This window comes from Stegodyphus dumicola, chromosome 1, assembly GCF_044657685.1.
Source record: "Stegodyphus dumicola isolate Sdum_Otavi_A_Nest chromosome 1, ASM4465768v1".
Taxonomy (NCBI): domain Eukaryota; kingdom Metazoa; phylum Arthropoda; class Arachnida; order Araneae; family Eresidae; genus Stegodyphus; species Stegodyphus dumicola.
The window spans coordinates 145,620,208-145,643,839 of record NC_140768.1 but is presented as its reverse complement, the minus strand read 5'-3'; the positions used below and the strand labels follow the sequence as shown (position 1 = coordinate 145,643,839).

General features: G+C 31.2%; 1 protein-coding gene across 2 annotated transcripts in view; it reads right to left on the bottom strand.

The window, feature by feature from the left end:
- The window catches only part of FIG4 (polyphosphoinositide phosphatase FIG4), a 136,075-nt gene that overhangs the window by 12,161 nt on the left and 100,282 nt on the right, over window positions 1–23,632 (bottom strand). Inside the window, exons 17-20 of one of the 2 annotated variants that reach the window (XM_085821610.1) lie at window positions 21,568–21,715; window positions 20,025–20,274; window positions 16,287–16,366; window positions 3,877–3,954 (exon numbers count right to left, since the gene is read on the bottom strand). In XM_085821610.1, the coding sequence (XP_085677736.1) occupies window positions 3,877–3,954; window positions 16,287–16,366; window positions 20,025–20,274; window positions 21,568–21,715 (556 nt within the window). Of the gene's footprint in view, window positions 1–3,876; window positions 3,955–13,403; window positions 13,607–16,286; window positions 16,367–20,024; window positions 20,275–21,567; window positions 21,716–23,632 lie in introns of those variants that run through there. The other variant, XM_085821614.1, reaches the window with a different exon arrangement.

The following is a 23,632-nucleotide window of genomic DNA, read 5'->3' as shown; positions in this document are numbered from 1 at the left end:
AATAGAACTGTAGCTGCTAAAGATATATGTGATTAGAGCAGATCAGATTTCAGAAATATAACTGGTGCCATTAGTATTCTACAAAACATGACTATGTTTTCAGAGACCTATAAACTGTTGCTTATTATTGTTACTATTCTAATGGCCACTGTTGAAACTCAAAAATACTTTTCAACTCTAAAAACCAGATAAACCATATTTTTGAAGGAGCATTATGAGTTATGACAGGCAAAGCACTGTAGCCATGTTTTCAGAAAAAAAGCATGATAAATGACATACCTAAATTCAATAAAGATGTTACTGATTTGTTTGCCACACACACACACACACGAAAAAAAAAAAAGATGACTGGATTTATTTGACAAAAATTGTACTTGACTATTTTGTAATCAACATTCAAAGATATAGTGTAAGCAATATTATGGTTTTATTACATTACATTGTAAGAAATAAAATATAACATTTTTTTTTAAACATAGGAGAACATGCTTTCGTTTAGTTACATTGTTTTCATTTAACTTACGAAAATGCAAATGTTTTTTAACTTGTAAGTTACATCGTGTCTGCATATTTACTTTCAGAAATTAGTTTTGTGAACTTCCATTTAAATAACCCACAAGCCACCACTGGATGGTTATAAGATTATCAAAAAGATACAGAGATAAATAAATTTACAGATATTTTTTTCAGAGTCTAAAGATGATCACAAAATGACCAAAAGGTTTTAAAAGCATATTCATACCTATAAGTTTTTTTTTAATCTGAAGATGCCTGAAACACCTTATATAATGTAATAAAATTTATGAGCATTTTTAAGAGGAAGAAGATAATCATATGATGGCCAAAATATGGAATACTACAGTAATAAATATGAATTTTTCAATCTGAAGATAACAAAATTACCAAAAGATTCTGAAAAAGGTAGTAAGAGTTTTTTTACAGTCTGATGATAATTCCTATCTTAAAAAAAAATCTAATTTTTGCACGTTTCTTAGAATATATGGGCAGGCAAAAAACCTTACAAGTGTAATCAGATTTATGAGTGACTTCTGAAGATAACCTTAATATGATCAAAATATCTTACAAAGCTAATCAGATTTCTGAGTATATTTTAAGCTGAAGATAAGTATACAAAATATCATGAAAGTAATCAAGCATGTGTCTTTTTAAAACCTGAAGATCAGCATACAACCAGAGACCTAACAAAAGTAGCCAGATATGCAATTTTTTTTTAAAAGCTCAAAGGGGCATAAGTCGAGAAGGTCTATTAGTCTCAACACAATATTTTGCGCCGAATTACTACAAACCACTGCATCACTTTTCAAATTGTTGCCACCAAATATTACAACCCTGTATAATATCTAAAGAAACTAAATAATAAAGAATCTGCATGAATATATATATTGTTACGAAATGTACAGGCGCGGTGAGATGGCTTCCCCGCAAAGCAGTTTTAGGGTTGTCATAAAATAGCAAGGGAAGGCACAGTTGCCACATTTGGCGAGAAATAACCCGTTTGGCGCCAAAATTGGCGATATGCCATGGGCAGATGGAGAACCTTCTGGAGCAAATTCTTAGCAGTTTAGCCCAGAATGTTCTCAAACACAAGCCTATACAAACCCTGTTGGTCAGCAGCCAGTTAGTGAGTGTGTACCTCGCACAGAGTGCGAGAGTAAGTGTCTCACCTAGTGAGCTGACAGTCAGTATCAAGTGAGTGTGCTTCATCGAGAGGGCGTGTGTGTGTGCCTCATCTAGAGTGCAAGTTAGTATCGAGTTGGTGTCTCGTCTAGCGAGTCAATCCCTGCGGAGTCGATCGAGTTGACAGCCGGGCAGCGAGTGCCGAGTGAGTCGTCGAGTGCACCGAAGGAGCCTCTTAGTGTATTGCGGTTAGTGCATTGTCGAGAGAGTGTGTTGAGCTCCGGAAACGACTGAACCAAAGAGTTGGGAGCCGTGCTCTATGTGTCGTCGAGTGCATCGTGAGTTGTAGCTTGAAGAGTCTCGAGAGTACGTGGAGTTCCGAGAACGACCGAGCAGAGTCAGGAGCTGTACTCTGGTGCTTTGCAGAGAAGCTGTCTCCACCATAATAGCTTGATAACCTGAAAGCTGTGTCGCTGATTGTGTCAGCATATTTATAACAGTTCGACAACTGTAAACGAGATTTTAGAGCTGCCCTGATTAATACCAGCCAATAAAAGTGTGTTTTGATACTTCATCAAGTGTCATCATTATTCACTCAAAATCTACAAACCGCATACGAATGTGAAGGAAAAAAATAACATAAGAACTGGTGTCAGAAAAGAAAAACGCAACAATATGTTTCTCACAAGCAATGGTCTCTAGAATTATGATACTATTACACGCCGAACAAGTACTAATTTAGAAGTCAAACAACAAAAACCAGCGTTATATTTTCAAATTTTCACAGGACTAGTTTCGATGGTTCGGTAAAACCATAATCTAGTTTCGATGGTTTTACCAAACCATCGAAACTAGTCTTGCAAAAATTTGAAAATATAACGCTGTTTTTTGTTGTTTGATTTCTAAATTAATGGTCTCTAGAGTCATCAAATTTTGAATAACATAGTCCTCCACCTGAGCATGGGCACCTGGAAGCTCGAATTTGGAATTTGTTTTATTGTCTATTTCATATTTGTAAAACTTTAATAATGAATTTCTGATTAAAAACTCAATCATTTCAAAGCAAGCAGTGACAACACTATAGGGAATAAAACACTTTTATCTCCAGCGTGTGAGACTGTCTCTATTGTTAATTTCTAAAGATATGCTGTTTTTAAATACTTTTAGCCCAAATGCTCTCAAAACATGTATATGTCTGTAAATGCGAAAAACACCCGTTTGGACATGATATAAAATCTGAAAGTTTTCAGATTTTTTCCTTTTTTTTCAACCTTGGGGTTCTGTGCATTTGCATCAGAGGATCTATAAATTAAATTCAAAATATGGAAGGATTCTTGAATTCCACAAGGACTGTTAAACTATTATCTACAATAACTAATCATTTTTTTCTATTATTATTGTTATCTAAAATAATATGAAGTGAATCTGTTTTTACAATTACAATTGCTATGACATAATAATTTTTTGTTTATTTTTTACATAAAGCGCATGAAACATTAATGTATTTTTAGTGCTTTTTTAACCTTTCTTTTTTCCTGAGGATATGACACTTTTAGGGATTTCACAAAATTTTCGTTTTTCTTGTAAAAATGACACTTTTAGGGATTTCACAAAATAAATTACAGTTTTGGTGGTTTTATAAAATAAATTATAATTTTAAGGGTTCAACAAACCAAATATTGTTTAAGGGGTTCCTAGTCAGCAAAGTTTGAAAACTGCTAAGTTAGATGAATGCAAGTTGCCCTTATTTATAAACTGAAGCAAAATGTGTAGTTTAAAATCCGGGTGCTTAGCTAATCAAAGAGAAATTTCAAACTACAACATTAATTAAACTATGCAATAATTTAAAATTCATAATTAATTTAATTTAAAATTCATAATTAAGTGATGAAATAAGAATTTAAAGAAATTTATTTGTGAAGATTTAGCAAAAATATGCAATTGTTGAAACAATGGTTAAAAGTAACCTATTTTATCATTTAAACAATCATAATTTTCCTTATTAATAAATGATTAATATCTTTTCTCTGATATATAAAGTATTTCTAAAAGCAATTACAATAATTTTATCATTATAAGTCTTTAGCCCATAATATATAATATTAATTTTGTTTGAAACATGGAATGTTTTTAATAACATTAACACTGATTTTTGCTTAAATTTCTCTTCTTTAAATATAATATCGAATTTACAAAGAAAGAAATAAAGTATGGGCAAATACCATTAAGGATACTTACAATTTAACTGCATCAAAAAATTTTGATTCTAAGTTTGCTTGTTCTGAAATTCCAGCAAATCTTCCTATATTGAAAAACCTATTAAAAGAAAGACCATTAAAGCAAATATAACATTACAAACTTGAGAGGGAAAAAAAAAAGAATACTGAGAAGACTGGAAATTTATTGGCAGGTTTGGGGAGCATTCAGGAACTTAATGGTGATTAACTTTTCTCCAAAACAAAAGCTATTTTCAAAAGCTAAGAATTAGATGCTAAGAATATCATAAAAAAACAAACAATAAATAAAATTTAAAAAGCAAGAACCAGAGATAATAAAACGCTTAACCGTTTTGAAAAATTCTCCCCCCCCCCTGCTGTGGCTCTATAAACTCAGAGATTTGTTTTTACTTCAGTCAGCTTCACAGAATTGTGCAAACTTGGCATTGGTACCACATTGCACTGCACACAAGCTAAAACAAACATGTTATACAATACTTAAATTGTAACATAAATATCTTTTGCCGACATTGTGGATTGCTGCATAGCTATTTTGGAAACATGCTCTTTTGCCTCATGAATATATTTTCGTAATTTTTTGTTGGGAACATGGAAAATCAGAAAGCAACAAAATTTATCACAATATTCAATAATACTGAATACTAAAATAAATAAATAAAATGATACGATTTTAAATCCATCAAACATACCCTATATTAACTTTCATAATTTAAAACTTGAGAACTGATAATAATAGTTAGGTATTCAATGAATGTGCTGCAAAATCAGCTTAGCATAAAAGTCTTGCAATACTTGTGTTTTTTTTAGTGATTATTTTGCTCATTATATGTTAAAACTTATTGTTTAAATAGTGTTTCTTTCCTTAATCTTAATTCATTTAAAGCATTTCCTAAACTGATAACTTCCTTGCTTACAAAAGAATGAAAACAAGACATGTGTCTAAAAATTCACCAAGATCTGGATGTTATTAATCAGTTTGTACTAGTCATTAAAATAATTTTGAAGAGCATGGCCTTCCAGCAATTCTAAACACTTGGGCAGTTATTTTGCACATTTTACACCTTCTGACCTCAGCTTGGAAGATATTATGATATTCAGTTCTGCATGTCATTGGGGGTGTACTGTATCACACCTTCCACCAGAGTTAACAACTTTGATCCAACTAGTGGATTTATTCAAAGCTTTAAATGTAAAAACAGGAACTAGTTTGTGCAAAAGTTATTAAATACTGATTGTAAATCTCTAAACAGCAAAAAGTTACAAAACTTTTGAGAAAAACTGTGGCCAAATGACATGAAGCAAAGTTCTCAGTGACAATATTGATGATTCAATATCCAATCACTTTGTATTATTGGAGATAGTTAGAAGTCTTCCTCCAAACAATTTATTACTAATGCTTTAAAAAATTATTGAATAAGTTGAAAATAATAAAAATGAAGTGTGGAAGAGTTAGGTGATAAAGTCATAATTCAAAGTGTGCTGAATCCACAGGTAGAAAAAGAAATGCAGGATAACAATAAAAAGGAAAATTCCATCAAAATTACTCGATATCAGGCTGGTTAAGTGTTCAATACATCTAAACAATTCATTTCAGAAAGAAAAAAGAAAAAAACTAAAATATATAATATCAGATAAATATTCATATTCTACAGACTGATTTAAAAAGAAAAAAGAATTTCAAGCACTGGCATTAATGATGATTTCAAGATAAAAACTAACTAAATGCAAGTAAATTATGAACAAATTTATTTAATAGTAAAGTTGATTCATTAAATATTTGTATAGAATTATTATATGAGATTATTTTTTCCCTTTTTGACTACATTCTATAATGCAAAATAAATATTATATTGTGTTATTGAGTCCAATAATCTGCCATCAATGAAGTCCTGAATGTGCTGGATTATAATATTTTTGCTGTATTGTTTATCCTGCTTGGAACTGATGTTGTACTTTAAAATGGATTTAAATGACAAGGGAAGGTCAACAAGTACATTCTTCATTAATCATAGCCTTTGGCAGACAATATAGCTTCTATCATCTTTTCCTTCTGCAGATCTTTCAAGAAGGTTGATAGATTTGATGTGCTGCTTTTTGCTCAATTCCAACAGGCACATGTACTTTTTGACACTCTAGCATAGAAGCAGATAATGTTGACTAATGCACCAATACAGCAAGACCACAATTCTGAGTAAGTTTCTTGTTTGGTGCCAAAGCTGATAATAATTCAGAAAATGGTTACAGTTTAAAATTATGCCTTAAAAGAACTAAATATTGTCTAGTTCTAGGTCATCAGACATAGACCTTTCTTCTTCAGAAGCAAACTGTCTTTCCAAAGATGAGAGAAGAAACAGTGATGTTTATAGAGAAATAAAAGTATGTAGCAAAGATAAAACAAGTATAACATCCTCTACCAAAAAAAAAAAAAATAAAAAATAGTAATGAAATGTGAAAAATGTAGATGGTAGAACTTTGAAAGCATAGAGAGAAAACCGATTGAAATTTATGTTATTAAACTACACAAAGTAATTTTTTTTTCTTTTGAAGCCTTCAAAGAACTCTTATTTACCAATTGAAGAAACTTTGTGGATAATTTTTGCAGAAAAGAAGTCAGAATTTGGTTTAAATTCACCAAAATGATTAGCTATAGCAGATTTGTTCATTTCTCATTTTCAAAGTACATAGTACATTTTCAAGCACACAGTTGTTGTTACATATGGCTTTACTGGAAGGATCAATCCAAACATATAAAACAGTTCAAGTATCACACAAGAGCAATGATATATAATAAAAAAGAACAAACATTCAAAGCAAGAACCAGAACAAATGAACATGGGAACAAAAGCAAAAAGGTAAAAAATTTAAACAACAAAGAAAGAAACATAAGAGATGTAATCTTTACAAGGAGTTCATGAAAGTTCTGGCATTCCAGTATAGTTTCCCTATCTCATCCTGTTTCTGAGACCCTTTATCTAGTTCTGGGCACATAAGAAGATGTTCTGCATTCATGATGCCTGAATTAAAAATTTGGCATATACTAGATGGAAGGATACCAATTTTATTAAGCTGATATGCCATGCAATCATGACCTGTTTTCAGTCTGAAGTTTGTCACAGCCTCTTTACGGGGTTTTTGACAAAACTTTTTCCAAGTGCCTTGAATGTTAGTACAGGATTTGCCTGTTGATATAGTTAATGTTAAGTACATAATTAGTGTAATATTTCAGCACTTTTCATTTGGCCAGTGGATATTAGACCACACTAACAAGATATGGCATAAATTTCCGCAAAATAAAAATCAGAAGGCAGCCTTCATGCACCACAGAGTGAATTTTAATGGCATCTCAGAAAATGACAAAAAGTTTAATTTGTGTATAATCTAAAAAGTTTTCAATTCAGTTCTTCACAATGGCTTTCAAAATGCTAATATTTAAACAATTTCTTGGTTCATTGGTTCTTCCTTCGAAGAGGACACTATGATCGTTTACTATTTGTTCTGCCCATTCATTTCCTTACAAACATGTGTTTGATGGTAAGTTAAATAATTAATAATGCTTAAATACCTGAACTTGAATTTGTATAGACGGCTCTTTGGCACGATAAATAAGGACACAAAATAATTAAGATTTACACTATTATATGTGCTAGCAGAATTTTTACACACTTATATTTTCACTGAATGTTGAATTCTTCTATCTTTTGGTTTCACATTTGTTGCCACTAAAAAAAATACATATGCAATGATAAATATCTGGTGCGAAAACAGCCCCATTTTAAGAGAATGAATACATGCACAATAATAAACATCTGGTAAGAGGACAGTGCCACCTATAAATAATGATAAAATAAGATAAAAATATTTTAAACTTAAATTAAGTCAAAAGAGTAGTAATTATGTTGTTTAAAATATTTAAACAACACAATTACTACTCTTTTGACGTTGGCAAAAACATTTTCACTTCTGACGAAGGTGTACCCATGTCTGATCACACTCAAAATCGATACAGTTTTATGCAACACTTACACCACTCTAAGGTGCTACACTCCCATATTTTTATTAATACTGTTGTGTTTCTTTTCCAATTAAGTTACACATTTCTCTGCAATAACTTGTTCAATGATAGTGGTAGCAAAATTTCCAATGGTTATTAAATTTTTAAAAATCAAATCCTACTTCAGTGAAGAATAAACTCCTGTTCCAGTGAAACACAAAATTACCACTTCAGTGTTCTGATAATAATTGCAACAAAGTTACGATCAACTTCCATCAAACCAGGAATGGATTAAACAGGTGCAATATGGCTAACACTTAAGTTGGTTTACTGCAAAATGATAGTCAAAATACTATCACTAATAATCAATACAAAAGAAAACTATCTATGGAAGATACAAGAAGGAAAACAAAATTTGTGGCATAACAGCAGTCATAGTATTTGAGACTTCATTTTTTCCATAACATTATGTAATTTAATTGCACATCTTTGTAATATATACACATTATGCAATAAAGAACAAAATTATCTAACGTAACTTTCTAAGTGAGTTTAAATTCAATCACTTTGTTCAAGTTCTCTTGTAAATATCATTTTAATGCCATTTAATAACTCAATTTTTTCCTTTTAATCATATTTATTCTTCCATTGTTTACAGTGCATTCTTTTAGTTTTGAATACTAATTTAATTGATGCAATCAAAGAAACTTATTTTTGAGATTAAATTGCTCAAAAGTAAAAGCAAATTGTAAATACCATTTTTCTTCTGTTTACAATAATGGTCTCCAGAGAGGTGCATGCAAAGTAATACTTGTGTGCATAAGCCAAAGAAATAGGCTTATGATCATTTCTAAGTGTATGATTATTATGTAGAGTGCGAGGTTCTCTCAAAGTAATACTTGTGCGCATAGCCAAAGAAATAGGCTCATGATCATTTGTAAGTGTATGATTATTATGTAGAGTGCGAGGTTCTCTCATTGGTTGCAGTGCCTTGTTTACAATATCTAAGAAGCTTGTAAAACAAGGCACTGCATTATCTATCATAAATGCACTGACATACACATTATAGCATATATTATACATTATAATTAAGACACAATAACACGCCGAATAATTACTGAATCAGAAGTCAAACAACAAAAATCAGCGTTAATTCACAAAATTTTCACAGGACTAGTTTCGATGGTTTTACCGAACCATCATCTTCAGCTGCAAAACCGCAAATGAACAAGATAGGAAATAATGTTTAGATAAGATAAGAAAGCCTGGACAAGAATAAGCAAGTGGCGCCATCTGTTGGCGAAACCAGAACTAAAACATAATTTCTCTAAAAGCCGAAGGCAAATTTGGATTGGAATTAGGATCGTTAACTAGAACAAAAAGATTTTTATGAATGTGAAATGCCTCTAGAAAATCCAGTTCTCCAATGGAAGATGTTTTTTGAATAATTTTGGCAGCAGAAAAATTGAAAGTGTGATTTTCGGACCAACAATGTTGAGCAACAGAAGACTTCTGTGTTTCCTTTTTTCTAACATATGCCTCATGTTCTTTGACGCGAAATTTTAAGGCTCTCTTAGTTTGGCCAATGTAAATTAAACCGCACTGGCAAGGAATCCTATAAATACCCCAGGAATTCATATCCGGAATGGGGTCCTTGAGTATAGAAGTTGGAATTTTATTAATGGGAGAGTAAACAACCCGAAAGTTAAATTTCTGCAAAATATGTGCAACTTTATAGCTAATTGATGGAAAGAAGGGAATGACAACAGAATTTTTATAATCTCCTAAAATAAGAGTGTGGCTTTTAGTGTGTTGAGATGAGAATTTTTTAACTGCTTGATTAATAATGTTGGGTGAAAAGCCCCTGTCAATAGCTATTGCTTTTAAATAATTTAGTTCTTCATCAAGGGCTAGTTTGGAGGAGCAAACTTGAAGAGCACGGAAAACATAGGAATAAAATGAAGCTAACTTTTGTTTAGTCGGATGACATGATTTAAAGTGTGGTGGAAGGCAAACCGATGAAGGTTTACGGTAAACTGTAGTACTGAAGTTGGATGTGTTACGTGTGACCAGAATGTCGAGAAACGGAAGAGAATTGCAAGTCTCAAGTTCAAAAGTGAACTGAATAGCAGGATCAATAGAATTCATTGTTGAAAGAACTCTATTTAAATCATCTTTATTACCTTCAAACAGGGTAAAAGTATCGTCTACGTAGCGGAACCATGCCGGGAAGTTTAAAGTTTCAAACAATTTTGATTCATAATAATGCATGTAGATATCAGCCAGGATGGGACTGAGGGGGCTCCCCATGGCTAATCCCTCAGTTTGCTTGTAATATTTATTTTGGAAAACAAAATGTGTTTGTTTCAAACAGAGTTGAGTGAGAGAAATTAGCTCATCAATTTCGATGCAAGAGAAATGAAATTCGCGAAGTCTGGTTTCTAGACATCTTAATGCACCCTCCACTGGGACATTGGTGAATAATGATTTTACATCAAAAGAAACCATGAGTAAATTACGAGGAGAAATGTTTTTAACCTTTTTTACAAACTCTATTGAATTTTTTATGGTGTAAATGTTATTGTCTAATAGAGTGGAAAATCTAGAAACTAAATATTTAGCTAATGGATACGAGGCAGTACCTAAATTTGATACAATAGGGCGGAAAGGAATACCACTTTTATGAATTTTGGGAAGAGCATATAATCTGGCACAATTCGCAACAGATGGGATAAGCGAATGTTTTAAGTTGCTTGAAATGATTTGCGAAGATTTGATCGCAGTTTTTATTTTGGATAAGTCCGAAGGCAGGGCCGTCTTAAGGAATTCGGCGCCCATGGGCTACTAAAAATAATGTGTCCTTCTTCCTAAGAAAATACGCAGAATGGCAAATGGGAGTCGGAAAAGTTATACAAAACAAAAGTGTCAGAACTAGAAAAAAACTATTTATTACTTTTATAATAAACTGTTATCTTTATTGTAACTTTTCTTTAAAGTCACTTATTTAAAAGATGGGTATAAATGTTTACCCAGATTTGAGGGGATTATCTCAATAATGACAGTTCCGATCAGTTTTTAGTCTAATCCTTAGAACTTGATCGGAACTATTATATGATTCTCCATCAGTGCATAACAGAAACAAAAATAAAATTTAATTAAATAAAAAACCATTTAAGAACAAAAACACACCTTAATCTAAACAAATGTAACTTATATATTTACTTTCCTAGCTTTTTCTTTGGCAAACTGATCAATAATATCACTAGTATTTAAATTTTCAAATAAATCTCTTTCAATAGACAAAATACTTAAATCATTGAGTTTACTCTGTCCCAAAGAAGATCGTAAGTAATTTTTTATTCTTTAGATTGCTGAAAATGATCTTTGGCCACTGCAGTTTGTTGTGGCGATACTCAAAAATATGCGCAGTGCTGTGGTTACGTTTGGAAATGTAGATTCAATTTTTAACTCGATTATTGTCTTTAAACTTAGTTCTGCGATAGATATATTTTCGGTATTTTCCAATAAATTCGCATGTTTAAAATGTAGGCATTCTTCAATAAAGTTGTTTTCTAAATCATTCTGATATATTTCGCACAACTTTGCAGCATTATTTCTAATTATGTCTTCATTTATATTTTTAAAATTAACTAGAAACCCAAATGTTGAATAAATGTCAACATATGCACATTTTCTCTTTTGTACTTCTGCTAGAATTTTATCAATAATAGCATAATATGTTTTTATGCGGAATTCGTCATTTGCATCAAGTTGCACTTCTTCCGACGTATTTTCGTCGAACTGTCTTTTTCTTTTCCGTAACCGTTTGTATTCATAACAGCCAGATAATTTTATACCTTCTGATTTGTAAAGGTTAAACGAATCTATATTTCGTTTCGATTGTACAAATTTTTCTAAAGAAGCATATAATGAAACAATGCATTCAATTGTAATATCAACTTTTTGAAGCGCTATATTAGTTTTATCGATGGTTTCCAATATTTCACTCCAAAATGCTATCATAATAGCAGTTTCTAATGAGTTGAACTCATTTAACAACCCCTGGGCTTCAACTTTTGTTGCAGGCTTTTGAAAATTATCTTCGTAAAGTTTAGTTAAAGCATTTTAAAAATTTTCATAGCCCGAAACCACTACTTTCACTGAATCAGCTCTTGCTGACCAACGAGTGTCGCTTAATTTTTTGGGAACTTTATTTTTTGCTGTTAGTGTATTTTTTAAAATTTCCCATCTTGATGTTGATGCGGCAAAGAAATTGTATAAGTTTTGTAGAAACAAAAACAATTTAGTTGCTTGTATGCAGCATTCAGCTGCCGATTGTCCAATTAAATTTAAAGAATGTGTCGCACAGGGCACGTAAATGGCAAGATTATTTCTAGATTTAATGCGTGCTGGAGGCCATTATATATACCCGACATATTAGAGGCATTATCATAAGATTGTCTTCTAAAATCTTCCAAACTAATATCTAAATCAGATAATAGCTTTAAAATACAGTCTTGCATTTCTGAGCTCTTATGGCCAGTATTCTCCAAAAATTTTAAAAACCTTTCAACGGGTGTTCCATTTTTATTGACATATCTTACGACAATGGTTAATTGATCCATATGGGAAATATCGGGCGTCGAATCTACTATAATAGAGTAATATTTTGCCTCTTTTAGTTCCATGATAATAAATCATCTAACATTTCTGCCCAATATTTTTAGAAACTCATCACAAATATTTGCAGATAAATAAGAAATATTCCCAGTACCTTTATTTGCAAAATTAAATATATGTTGTTGCAAAATAGGGTCAAATTTTGCTAAAAGTTCTAAGCACCCTAAATAATTCCCATTATGTTTATCACCAATAGTTTGATTTTCTCCCCTAAAAGCCAAACCCTTTGAACTTAAAAATTTTATGACTTCGATGATACGTTCTAAAATATTTTTCCAGTAATTCATATTTTTTTCCATTGATATAATAGAATAATTTTTGAAATATTCCCATTTTTCTGTAGATCTGTTCACAATTATACGGGTGTTTTCTTTATGAAGGGCTGAATTTTCATGGTCCAAAATTTTTTCACTGTGTTTCCAATCGTTAAAACCTGCACTAAATGGATTATTGGCACTACCAAACAGTTTGCAAGGGATGCAATATACTTTTCCTGAAGTATTTGAGTATAAAAGCCAGTTTCGTTTTTGTTGTTTTCCGTTTTGTAAACGTCTATAAAATATCATTTTTGTAGCATACCTGCTCTGTGATTTGTAGACCACTTTAGATGCAGAAAAGTATAGTTCTTGAATATCTACCTCTACGTTAGATATGTTCTTCATTATATATATAATTTTATCTTCGCTTAATCTTCCCCATGATGCTGGATCAGTATAATTAACACTCAACATATTACTAAGTTCATCTTCATCTAAATATTCTCTTTCTTGATCTTCTGGCTGTGTCTGTTCCATGTTTTGTTGTTTCTGGTCCTCTTCTTTTTCTTTCACATTTGATTGCTGGGCATTATTGTCATACTGTTGTTGATTTTTTTCTTTTCCCTCTTTGTGTTGCTCATCCTCTGTAATATCCATAGAAAGTGTTTCGCCTTTTTTAAAGAAATTTGTTAATGTAGGCATTTTTTCCAAGAGAGCTTTTTGCCTCGCCTCTTTCTCTTCTTTTAATTTACGGTTGGCGGAACCAGATAATTTTTTTCGTTTATGTTCCATGGTTAGTCTTCCTACATAATGGAATAAAAAATTGTTATAAAATTGTTAAATATGTATATATCATTATTAATTAATTTTTAGCTAACATATACACTAGTGGACAAAAAAAACGCATAATCAAAAAAATGGCATTTAGCAAGATAATATTTATTAATTTTAAAAGGTTAAAAAATAAATTGGTTTTTTTCTCATTTTATATTAAAAAATATATTTACTTTAAGGTATAAAGAAATTAGGTAGTATATTGAACGGTTTATAAAAATCAAAGTGGACTAAAAAAATGCATATTGTTTAATTAATACCTTGTATGCCCGCCCTTTGCTTTATAAAGTGCTTCAGCTCGATCTGGCATACTTTCGACCAACTTTTTGCAGAAATCCGGATCAATCCTGTCCCATTCTTCATGCGTTATCCTTTTTAACTCATCAATGTTTTTTGGCTGTCTTTCAGGTTTTCAGGTTCTTGTTTTCAGGTGAGTCCAGAGATGTTCTATTGGATTCATATCTGGTGATTGGGATGGCCAGCTTAGCACAATAATCTTCTTATCTCTGAAATATTCTCTTGAATGCATTGAACGATGCTTTGGATCGTTATCTTGTTGGAATTCATATCTATTAAGACCCATTTTTGAAGCTGACAATGCAAGACAAGAGTCGATTATCCTAGTATATTTAAGGGAATCCATATTTCCTTCAATGATCGTTAACATTCCAGTGCCATTAGAGCTAAAACAACCCCAAACCATAATATGCCCTCCGCCATGTTTAACAGTAGGCTTTAAATTTTTCAAATTATATCTTTCCCCTACCTTACGACGCACATATCTTCGTCCATCTGATCCAAACAAGTTTATCTTGGTCTCATCTGACCAGATTATGCTATTCCAATGCTCTTGAGTGTAATAAACCCATTTCTTAGCATGCTCATATCTGCTTAAAACATTTTCAGGACTTAAATATGGTTTAGAACAGGCAACTCTGCCAGGCAAACCTATTGAACACAATCCACGACGAATTGTTCTAGATGAAACACATTTTCTTTTTCTGTCATTTAATATATTTTTCAATTTATTTGATCCTGATTTAGGATCTTTTGAGATATTTTGCTTCAAAAAAGTTAAATCACCTGACGAGAGTGACAACTTTCGGCCAGATCCCGGTTTTCGAGATGAAGACCCTCTTATAATATATTTTTTAACAATTCTGGAAATGGTTGATTGATTTACGGAGTATTTTTTTGCTAACTCCATTTGGCTCATTCCAGACTCGTGGAAAGCTACAATTTGAGCCTTGTCTTCAATTGATAATTGCTTTGACATGGATGCACTGAATCATAGAATTTTTTTATGTTTTTTGGCGGGAAAAGGCAATTTTTTTCAATATGCATTTTTGTTGTCCACTTTGATTTTTATAAACCGTTCAATATACTACCTAATTTCTTTATACCTTAAAGTAAATATATTTTTAAATATAAAATGAGAAAAAAAAAACAATTTATTTTTTAACCTTTTAAAATTAATAAATATTATCTTGCTAAATGCCATTTTTTTTATTATGCGTTTTTTTGGTCCACTAGTGTATGTAAAAGGAAAAGCACTTACCTTAGGAAGATAATAATATAATTTAATAATTTCCACTTAATTTTCAATTTTTAATTCATCTTATTCAGTCGACAAATACTAAAATTATATCAATTTTACTTTTGTCGTGCAATCTATATTAAGGTACGCATCAGTGACCCCTTTATGTTCCTATCTTTTATCAGGATTGTTAAAATAATACAATTTACGTTTAGATAAATGAATATGCCCTGGCGACGCGGTGAGTATACGTAGGTGGTCTTATATTAACTCCAGTACAGCTCCGACAGTTCAAATGTGACTGAAACAAAAGTACGATCGGTAGGGTGTTACTCCTATTTCGCGTTGCCCTTCTCTATCTATCGTTTTTCAGCACATTTGGAAGAAATAAAAATCAGTTTAATATTTTAAGAAGTGTTTTAATTTAAAAATAAGTAAAAACTAATAAAATGAAAAATAAATTTTTACTATATCGCAAATAAAAAATTGCCGCCTCAAAAGGCTTGCGCCCTGGGGCTATAGCCCATTTAGCCCTGTGGTTAGGGCGGCACTGTCCGAAGGTGAAGGATCTTTAGGGATCGGATTATATGGTCCTTCGTTTAAGAGTTTAGTGACACCATAGATGTAAGTGTTCTTATCCATGACGACTATCTGTCAGTCATTATACATTATATTATATGGGGTACAACTTATACTCATTTTCTTCTTAGGGATACATGATAAAAATGTTTGGACATCACTGCATTATAATATGTGTTATTTCTCTTTCTAGCACTTCTTTAACTTTTATGAATAAACCGATAACCTTTTCAGTAACCTTGAAAGAACTGTAATTAAGTGTAAAACATTGTATGCTGTATTACCCTGCTAAATTGAAAGGTGACTGCAGTGCTCAAATTTTTAAGTCTTTGAATCTGTAACTGCAGATATTGACAGCAACAATCCAATTAAAAATTCCCGTCAAACTTCTTTTCATACACAAGTATTTGCTATTTCACAGAAAGCAAACTAAGATATATAAGAAGTAATTGTTGCTGGTTATTTCACATATCAAATAATATTATCTATTTTTTCTTAAATAGCCTGCTGTAGTTAGATTACAACTGACATACTTTTGATACAGCTTTGTGTCCTTCTCTGATGGCGGTTGAAGATCAGACCCATATATTTGCTTCATATTGCTGAATATATTCTGATAAAAGATAAATATATATATATATAATGAGCATGAAAATATAAATAACATTTATTTATTTATTTCATAATAAAATTATGTAATTCACAACTTAACGTTACAAATTACAAGCATAACCTTTTATTAAAATTTTGGAAATAAATAAATGATGCTGTTTGAAATGAATATGAATATAAGAGTTGTAATACAAATTACAAAGAGTATATGCTGAGACAAAAAGATACACAGAAACATATTAATCCATAAAACTCCTTATGTGTTTTTTATGTTTATAATTGTTGGTTATAGATACATACTTAAAGTATCAAAAATGTTTTAAATCCTACAGATATTCACATTAACGCACTTTTAAATTTAGAAATTCACTTTTTTACGAGTTTTCCCCACTTGTGTCTAGTGAAAATTTGAGAAAATAAAAGGGAAGATAAACATGTTAACAGAAAGATTTTTAGGATCAAAAACAAAAAATTCAAATAACTCTGTTTTCATTATTCTTCCCAAAATTCTCCCAGAAAAAATAATAAATTCATATATTTTCTATGAAACACAATCTTTTAGTTATAGAGTCATTAGGTTATTTGAAGCAAGAGATACGAAAATGTGCACTGCCCTTGCTAGGATTCGAATAGCGACCTCTCAAATATGTGCTGAGTGTACAACCGTTACATCATTAAGGCATGCTGAAAGGAGGGAGAAAACACCTTATATACTCTCCCTTTAGGATGGGTGGGGATGAGCAGACCCAAACATCAAATCCTGGTGGTGATGAATTATCATCTATCACCTTTTAGTTCAGGCACCACTGCAGAGATTACTAGGTTTTTTTCAATACAGGAGATGTGAAAATGTGTGCTGCCCTCACTGCGACTCGAACCTGGACCTCTTGAATATCCGACGAGTGGGCTATCATTGCAACACAAAAGCACAGTGAAAATACCTTATAATGTATTATTACCATGGAGACATTTTTCATCTTGTCACATTTTTCTGGAATCATCTGGATTCATAGGTTTATCAATCTTGCTTTCAAATCCACTTAAACTTTTGGAACTGTAAAGTGTAAAAATTATCTCCACCATCTCTGTAAAAGCAAAAAGCAAGAAGATTTTTCAATAAAAAATTCAGAAAAGAAAATGTAAAGTGAACTTTTAAGAGAAAACCAACCCATATTTGAATATCCAGAAACAGCTACATAGGAAGAAACTCCTACAGAAAATGTAAAAGAAGACAAATGAAATTAATTTTGAAATAATTACAATAAATTTTTTGCTTTTTCTAAGACATGCTGCAGAAACTGCACTTTATAGCATCAGTTATTTAATTTACTTTTCAGAGTCAAATATTCCTAAGTTGTCAAAATGGAAATTAATGTAATTTTAAAATATGTGATGGGAAAATGTTCTTTCTTAATCACAATTTTAATAAATTATCATTATTTTAATGATAGTTATCAATTTCATTATGTTCGTAAAAAAAAAAAAAAAAAATCGCTGAGAAATTTACAAATAAAAAATTTTGTATGCAAACTGATCTTGTAATCACTAAAAATGTTGATAAGTTGCAAATTATAATAAAAGATATCCTATCTCAAAAAGGCCCACCAGCGGCCGAGCGGTAAAGACGCTGAACACTGGTAGTTCGGTCTGAGGTTCGAATCCCACGAATGGGCTGGTTGCATGGGCATTTTCGTGGTTTTCCCCATGTGTAACATGTATACGAGCCAGTTTCCCTTAGAAAGTCCTCCACGAAAGGCATCCCTCCCTTTAGGCAGATAGCCCTCGTGTGCTTTGCCATAATTAAATACACCACCACACCACACCTATCTCAAAAAGGGAAAAGTTATTTTTGATGTAATATGTTATGAACTCTTCATTCTCCAAAAAGAAATAATTTTGACATGTCAATGCTTCAATCAAGGCAAGACCCTGTGCCCCCAAATTCGAGTATCACACCATTTATTTTATTTATATTAAGAAGTAGGAAAGAATTCAAATGATAACCCATCGAATGTCATTTTTGTCACCATCACCAAAAAATATTCCTCCATCTGTTAATTCACACTCAAAATGGCAGTAGTAAAATACAAACAGAAATGTCAGATGAGTTAAATTAGGGACTTTTTACTAATTTAGGCCAAAATTAAAGACTGTTTAAGACCCCCCCCCCAAAAAAAAAAAAAAAAAAAAAAAAAAAAAAAAAAAAAAAAACTACTTTTAAGTATCGTAGGAGCCCTGCGTAGATTCACGACATAATTTTATTTTTTGATGAATTCTTCTGAACTCACATATTCTCATTTACACCCCACAATAGGAGCCCTACAATTTTTCATTGACTTAGAGAATAGGATGATGGCACACCATAGCCATAAGAAGGCAGGTGACAGAAAGTGGAGACTCCTGATGGCTACCAAAGGTTCAAAATTAAAATAATTTTGACATGGCCAGAAAAGAGTGACAGTACATACATGATACATTACAAATGATTATCTTTTCCTACTTTATAAAAACAGTTTAGTCTTAGAGAAGTTTAGCATGTTTTTTAACTAAATGTACAGTTTTAGAGCAGAACATAAAATAACACTGATTAAACTGAAATTAATATTAAAATTAAAATTAAAATAAAGTATACACAAATTATAAATTTACAATCACTAAAACTAAAAATTAACTTAAGTGCTAAGACTGAATGCAAGAGAAAGACCAGCAAAATGTTACTGCACATTTCAGCAAAGTATATTTACAGAGTTAAATCCTTTTTTTAAATTCTGAACAGTGACTGGACAAGAGCCATTGCACTGCAGTTAACATAAAGAAGATAAGTTTTGAAGTGACACGGTTTAAATTCCAGGAAAGGGACAGAGTAATTATCTTTCATATTCTATTTCTTACACACAAACATATACATATGAAGATTTAAATTTGCTTATTTAAGCAAAAAGAAGTATTTAATTTATGTGAATGCCCCCCCCCTTTATTTGGTTTGATGTGTAGACATAGTAATGAAAAAGTAAAAATGCATAAACATACAAAAAAGTAAAATACATAAGAAAATTTTAACCAAAAAATGAGAAAAAACAGAACACTTACATTTTGAAATATTGAAAACTAACTAAAATATATACATTTCATTTTGGCTTGTTTTTTATGTTCAAAGTTTTCCAGTTTTTACTTTTTATTTACACTTTTTTACATTTATACTATATTTATTCTTGTGTTTACAAAATTTTGTAATTATCAAATTGGTCAAGTCCACAATAATAAATATTTCCTTTTCCGTTAAATAAGCAAATTTTTAATTTAGAGTAGAAAGAGATGTAACTTACACAAGTTAAAAACTGAAGTAATTTACACAGAAGAAAACTAAAAGGGAAAGATTTTATGAAAGATATCAAAAGGAAGACAGATCTATTTTATTCACAGCTGTAATAGAAAAACTATGAAAATGTTTGGCTGCAAGTGAGATATATAATTATACACAATACTTTGTTTCTTGATGAAGAAAAAGGCTGCTGCCATAATCTCTGAAAATGCATAAAGCATCACTATAAAATTAATTGCTGTCCATAAAATGGTGCCAAATTTTGGAAGTTTTTGTATGTTGAGCTTTTATGAATCCATCCTAAAATTACACTTATTCAAAATATGAAATAACGTACCTCAAAAGTTATCCCACGAGTGAGAGCAAGAGAATATGTTGATTCCTCACTATCCAAGTAAACAAAGTTGTCTTCACTACTAGAATCACCACTGTCTGTATCACTGGCACCACTGGATGCAGAAGCCGTTGAGGAAATGCCAGTGACAGAAGGATTTGGTGGTTTCTCGCCAATGCTTTCACGTTTTCTTCCAGGTCTAACTCTGACAGAGAATGGGCTGTAGTCAGATGTAAAACTTGGCATAATGTCTCTGTAATCAAAATGTTTACAAACCATGAAAATATTCCCATTTTTCTCTTATAAGATGATTAATACAACAGAATTCATAACAGCATAGCAAGTGGAAGATAAATACAGAAAAGAATATTAGTATTATAATTTTAAAAAATATATAATGTAGAATCAAAGGGATCAAATATACTGCAGAGTCAAATTTTTCAAAATTAATATGGATGGAGAAGCATTTCAAAGAACCCACATTAAATATTTTTGGCAACTAGATTTGTGCAGCCTAAAACCTAAAATAATTTTCATGTAAAAGAAAAGACATATACGCAGTGGAACCTTGATTCCTTAATGCCTTGGATTATGAAAATTTGGTTCACCAAAAGAAAAAAGTCTTGGATGATGAACCATGTTTGAAGATATGAACAAGTAACCTGGCAGCAAATGTTATTCCAAAATGCAGTTAATGCACAGGAGAAATTGCCTTGAAAAGATGAAGATGGAAAGGAAGATATTCCCAGTTATCTGATCAGTGAAATCTGTGTCAAATGGGGTTAGGTGCAAAGGTTTGGAAAACGTTATCCCCTTAATAAAGCAGTATTAAGTCGTAGTATAAATATTTGCAATGGCAGTGTGATGTCTTTCTTTAGGAATATTCTAAAACACTGATAAAGATAGATTTTTAATGAGACAAAGCCTCAGCAATTCTTAAGTAGAGGCGAGCAATGCTAAAAGAAAAAGAACCTACCTAGACCTACATTGAAAAATCATTAACAATACAAAATCAGAAGTAACAAATCAGTTACATTAAGGGGGAAAAATATTCTGCTGCTCATAAAGAAATTCATTGGAAATTATGATCTGAAATAAATGTTGGAATAAGATTGTTAAAATAGTAACAAAAACTCCAAATAATTTGCAGATAATATGCATAACATGTTATTTAGGAGGAAAACACTGACTCAGTAGCTACCACTGCAATTCATATGCCACAATTTCCCTACACAATTTCATTGGCCATCTGCAAATAAGTCTCCTGCAACACTATATCCCATCATGAACAATAGGCACAACTCCTAGTGGAAGTGCTGCAGACATGTATCTTATGCTCCAGAGATATAATTAAAAGAACTATGAAGGATTCTTATATGTGGATCATTACTTTATATTTATGAGTATCAATTAAGGAGCCTATGAAGAAAATCAGAAATCCTGTTATGAAAGGCAAAGTGAAAAAGTTTGAGAAACACCAAATTATGAAATCAGTTTCATAAAGTTAGAACAGTCAGTATTTATGTTTTAAAATGTAAATCCATACCTCATGGAATGATTCATTGAAAAAGACAGCAGGTCAGCTATAGAAGTTATTTCAAATGGACGGTAATGATCGAAAAACCCATCCGTTCTGGGATCCACTGGATGAGTTTTGACAATTTCTGTCAAAGAAGTCTCTAATTCCTTTTTCCCTGCAAATCGTTAGAAAAGGAAACATTTTTCTTGGAATCATTAATGCAAGAATTTATAAAGTATGACCAAATTACTGGTATCAGATATATTTTAACTTTATTCATTTATCTCCAGGTATCCTGAAGAAATTTGAACATACACCTAAAATATATAATTTCAATCATTTAGTTACTTTTATACATAAAAATTAGAACTATTTTAAATCAAAAGGCATTTAGTTAATCCCTGAATTACACAAGGGTTATGGCCTTGTGTAATTCAGGGATTACAAGTGCTACATAATTGAAATAATAATTACTACACAAGTGCATGACATAATTGAAATTCACATGTAATTTTTGTCTTTATAGTAATTCAGTTCTTAATAACTCCCTGTTGATAATAAAAATATATAATAAACAATTAATACAGAATCTAAATGTTATATGTATTATATGCTGTACTCTTAAAATAAGCTAAACTCTTTACTTACAAGAACAAAGATTTATTCAATGATAACAAAGTGGCATAATCAAAGTAGCAAACTCAAATCTTACAAGCATAGTAGTACCCCAGCATGAAGGTACCAATGTCTTCATTAAGGTTGCTTTCTTGAAATTAAGAAATGGCCTTCAAAAGAGTTTGGGCATCTTTATGTGTGCTCTCACTTATCTGTCTTTTCAAACAGTGGCTGAAAAAATACAAGGTGGTCATACAAAAAAAAAACAAAAAAAAAAAACTTACCCAATATATTAACCTCTAGTGGCCTATCTGCTCAACCGATCGGTATGAAATTCCTGATATAGTTATCTGAAGGTATGCACTCGAGATTAAAATGATTTTGAAATATAGAGCTGTCATGGTTATGGTTACTGTGAAAATATTTCAAAATTTTTGAATGGCAACACCCACGTTTTAATTTTTTGTACAAGACAGTATTGTAATCACGAAAAATTCCAGGTACCATATTTCAACAAAAATATCCATTTTGACCACTATCAAATGCAATTTAACGATATTTTTGCATGACATCTGTACATATGAACAGAATACAAGACGCTTTCCCTCCCAAAAACAAATTATAAAATGGATTCAGAAGAGATTTTTCTGTAGTGTCTATACGAACATATATATGTATGTGCATATGTATGTATTTATCTTGCATAACTCAAAAATGAGTAGCCTCAGAATGTTGAAATTTTGTATATCGAACAGCTAAAGAATGTAGTTGTGCACCTCTCTTTTTGACGGCAATCGGTAGCACCAAAAGTAAATATATATATAATTTATTTACAAAGAAATATTGATTATATATACACTGTTAATCAGCTCTGTGAGCTCAGTTTTTTTATTCTTATATGTTGGTAAATTGAGCATTTTTTGCTTTAAAAATGATTATGTTGTTCTTATCTTCCAGTTAAAGTTTTTGTGCCTTTAGTTAACCTGCATGCAATATTTGTAGAATTATCAACAATTTAAAAGTTGTTTAAGTACAGCAAAGCCTAATTTTTTTACCATAGCAGCCACATTTGTTTACATTTGAAACTTAGCAGAATAGTGGATTTGTTGCCAATCTAGAAAAATTAAGCTTCGCAATAGCAAAGTAGCATCTTCTTTTATTATTGCAAATTAAGTTATGCCTAATTCATTATGGAATTATCATTTAAGTTATCAGCTCGTTTTTGCATAGAAACTGTAATTTTAATTGTAAAAAAAAATTTTTTAATTGTTTTAACTGTACTTGGTGTTTTATGTTTCTCTATATCTTTCAAATTTTAATGAAAATATTTTGAATTTTTATATATTTTTGCTTTGCTGTGAAGTAAGAACTGAATTAATCAGTAGTGCATCTGCATTGGGTAAGTGGCGCTGAATCGTCTGCGAAAAACTGTTTCTTTTTTATTTGTTTAATTTCTTTTATACACCGTTTTAGATTT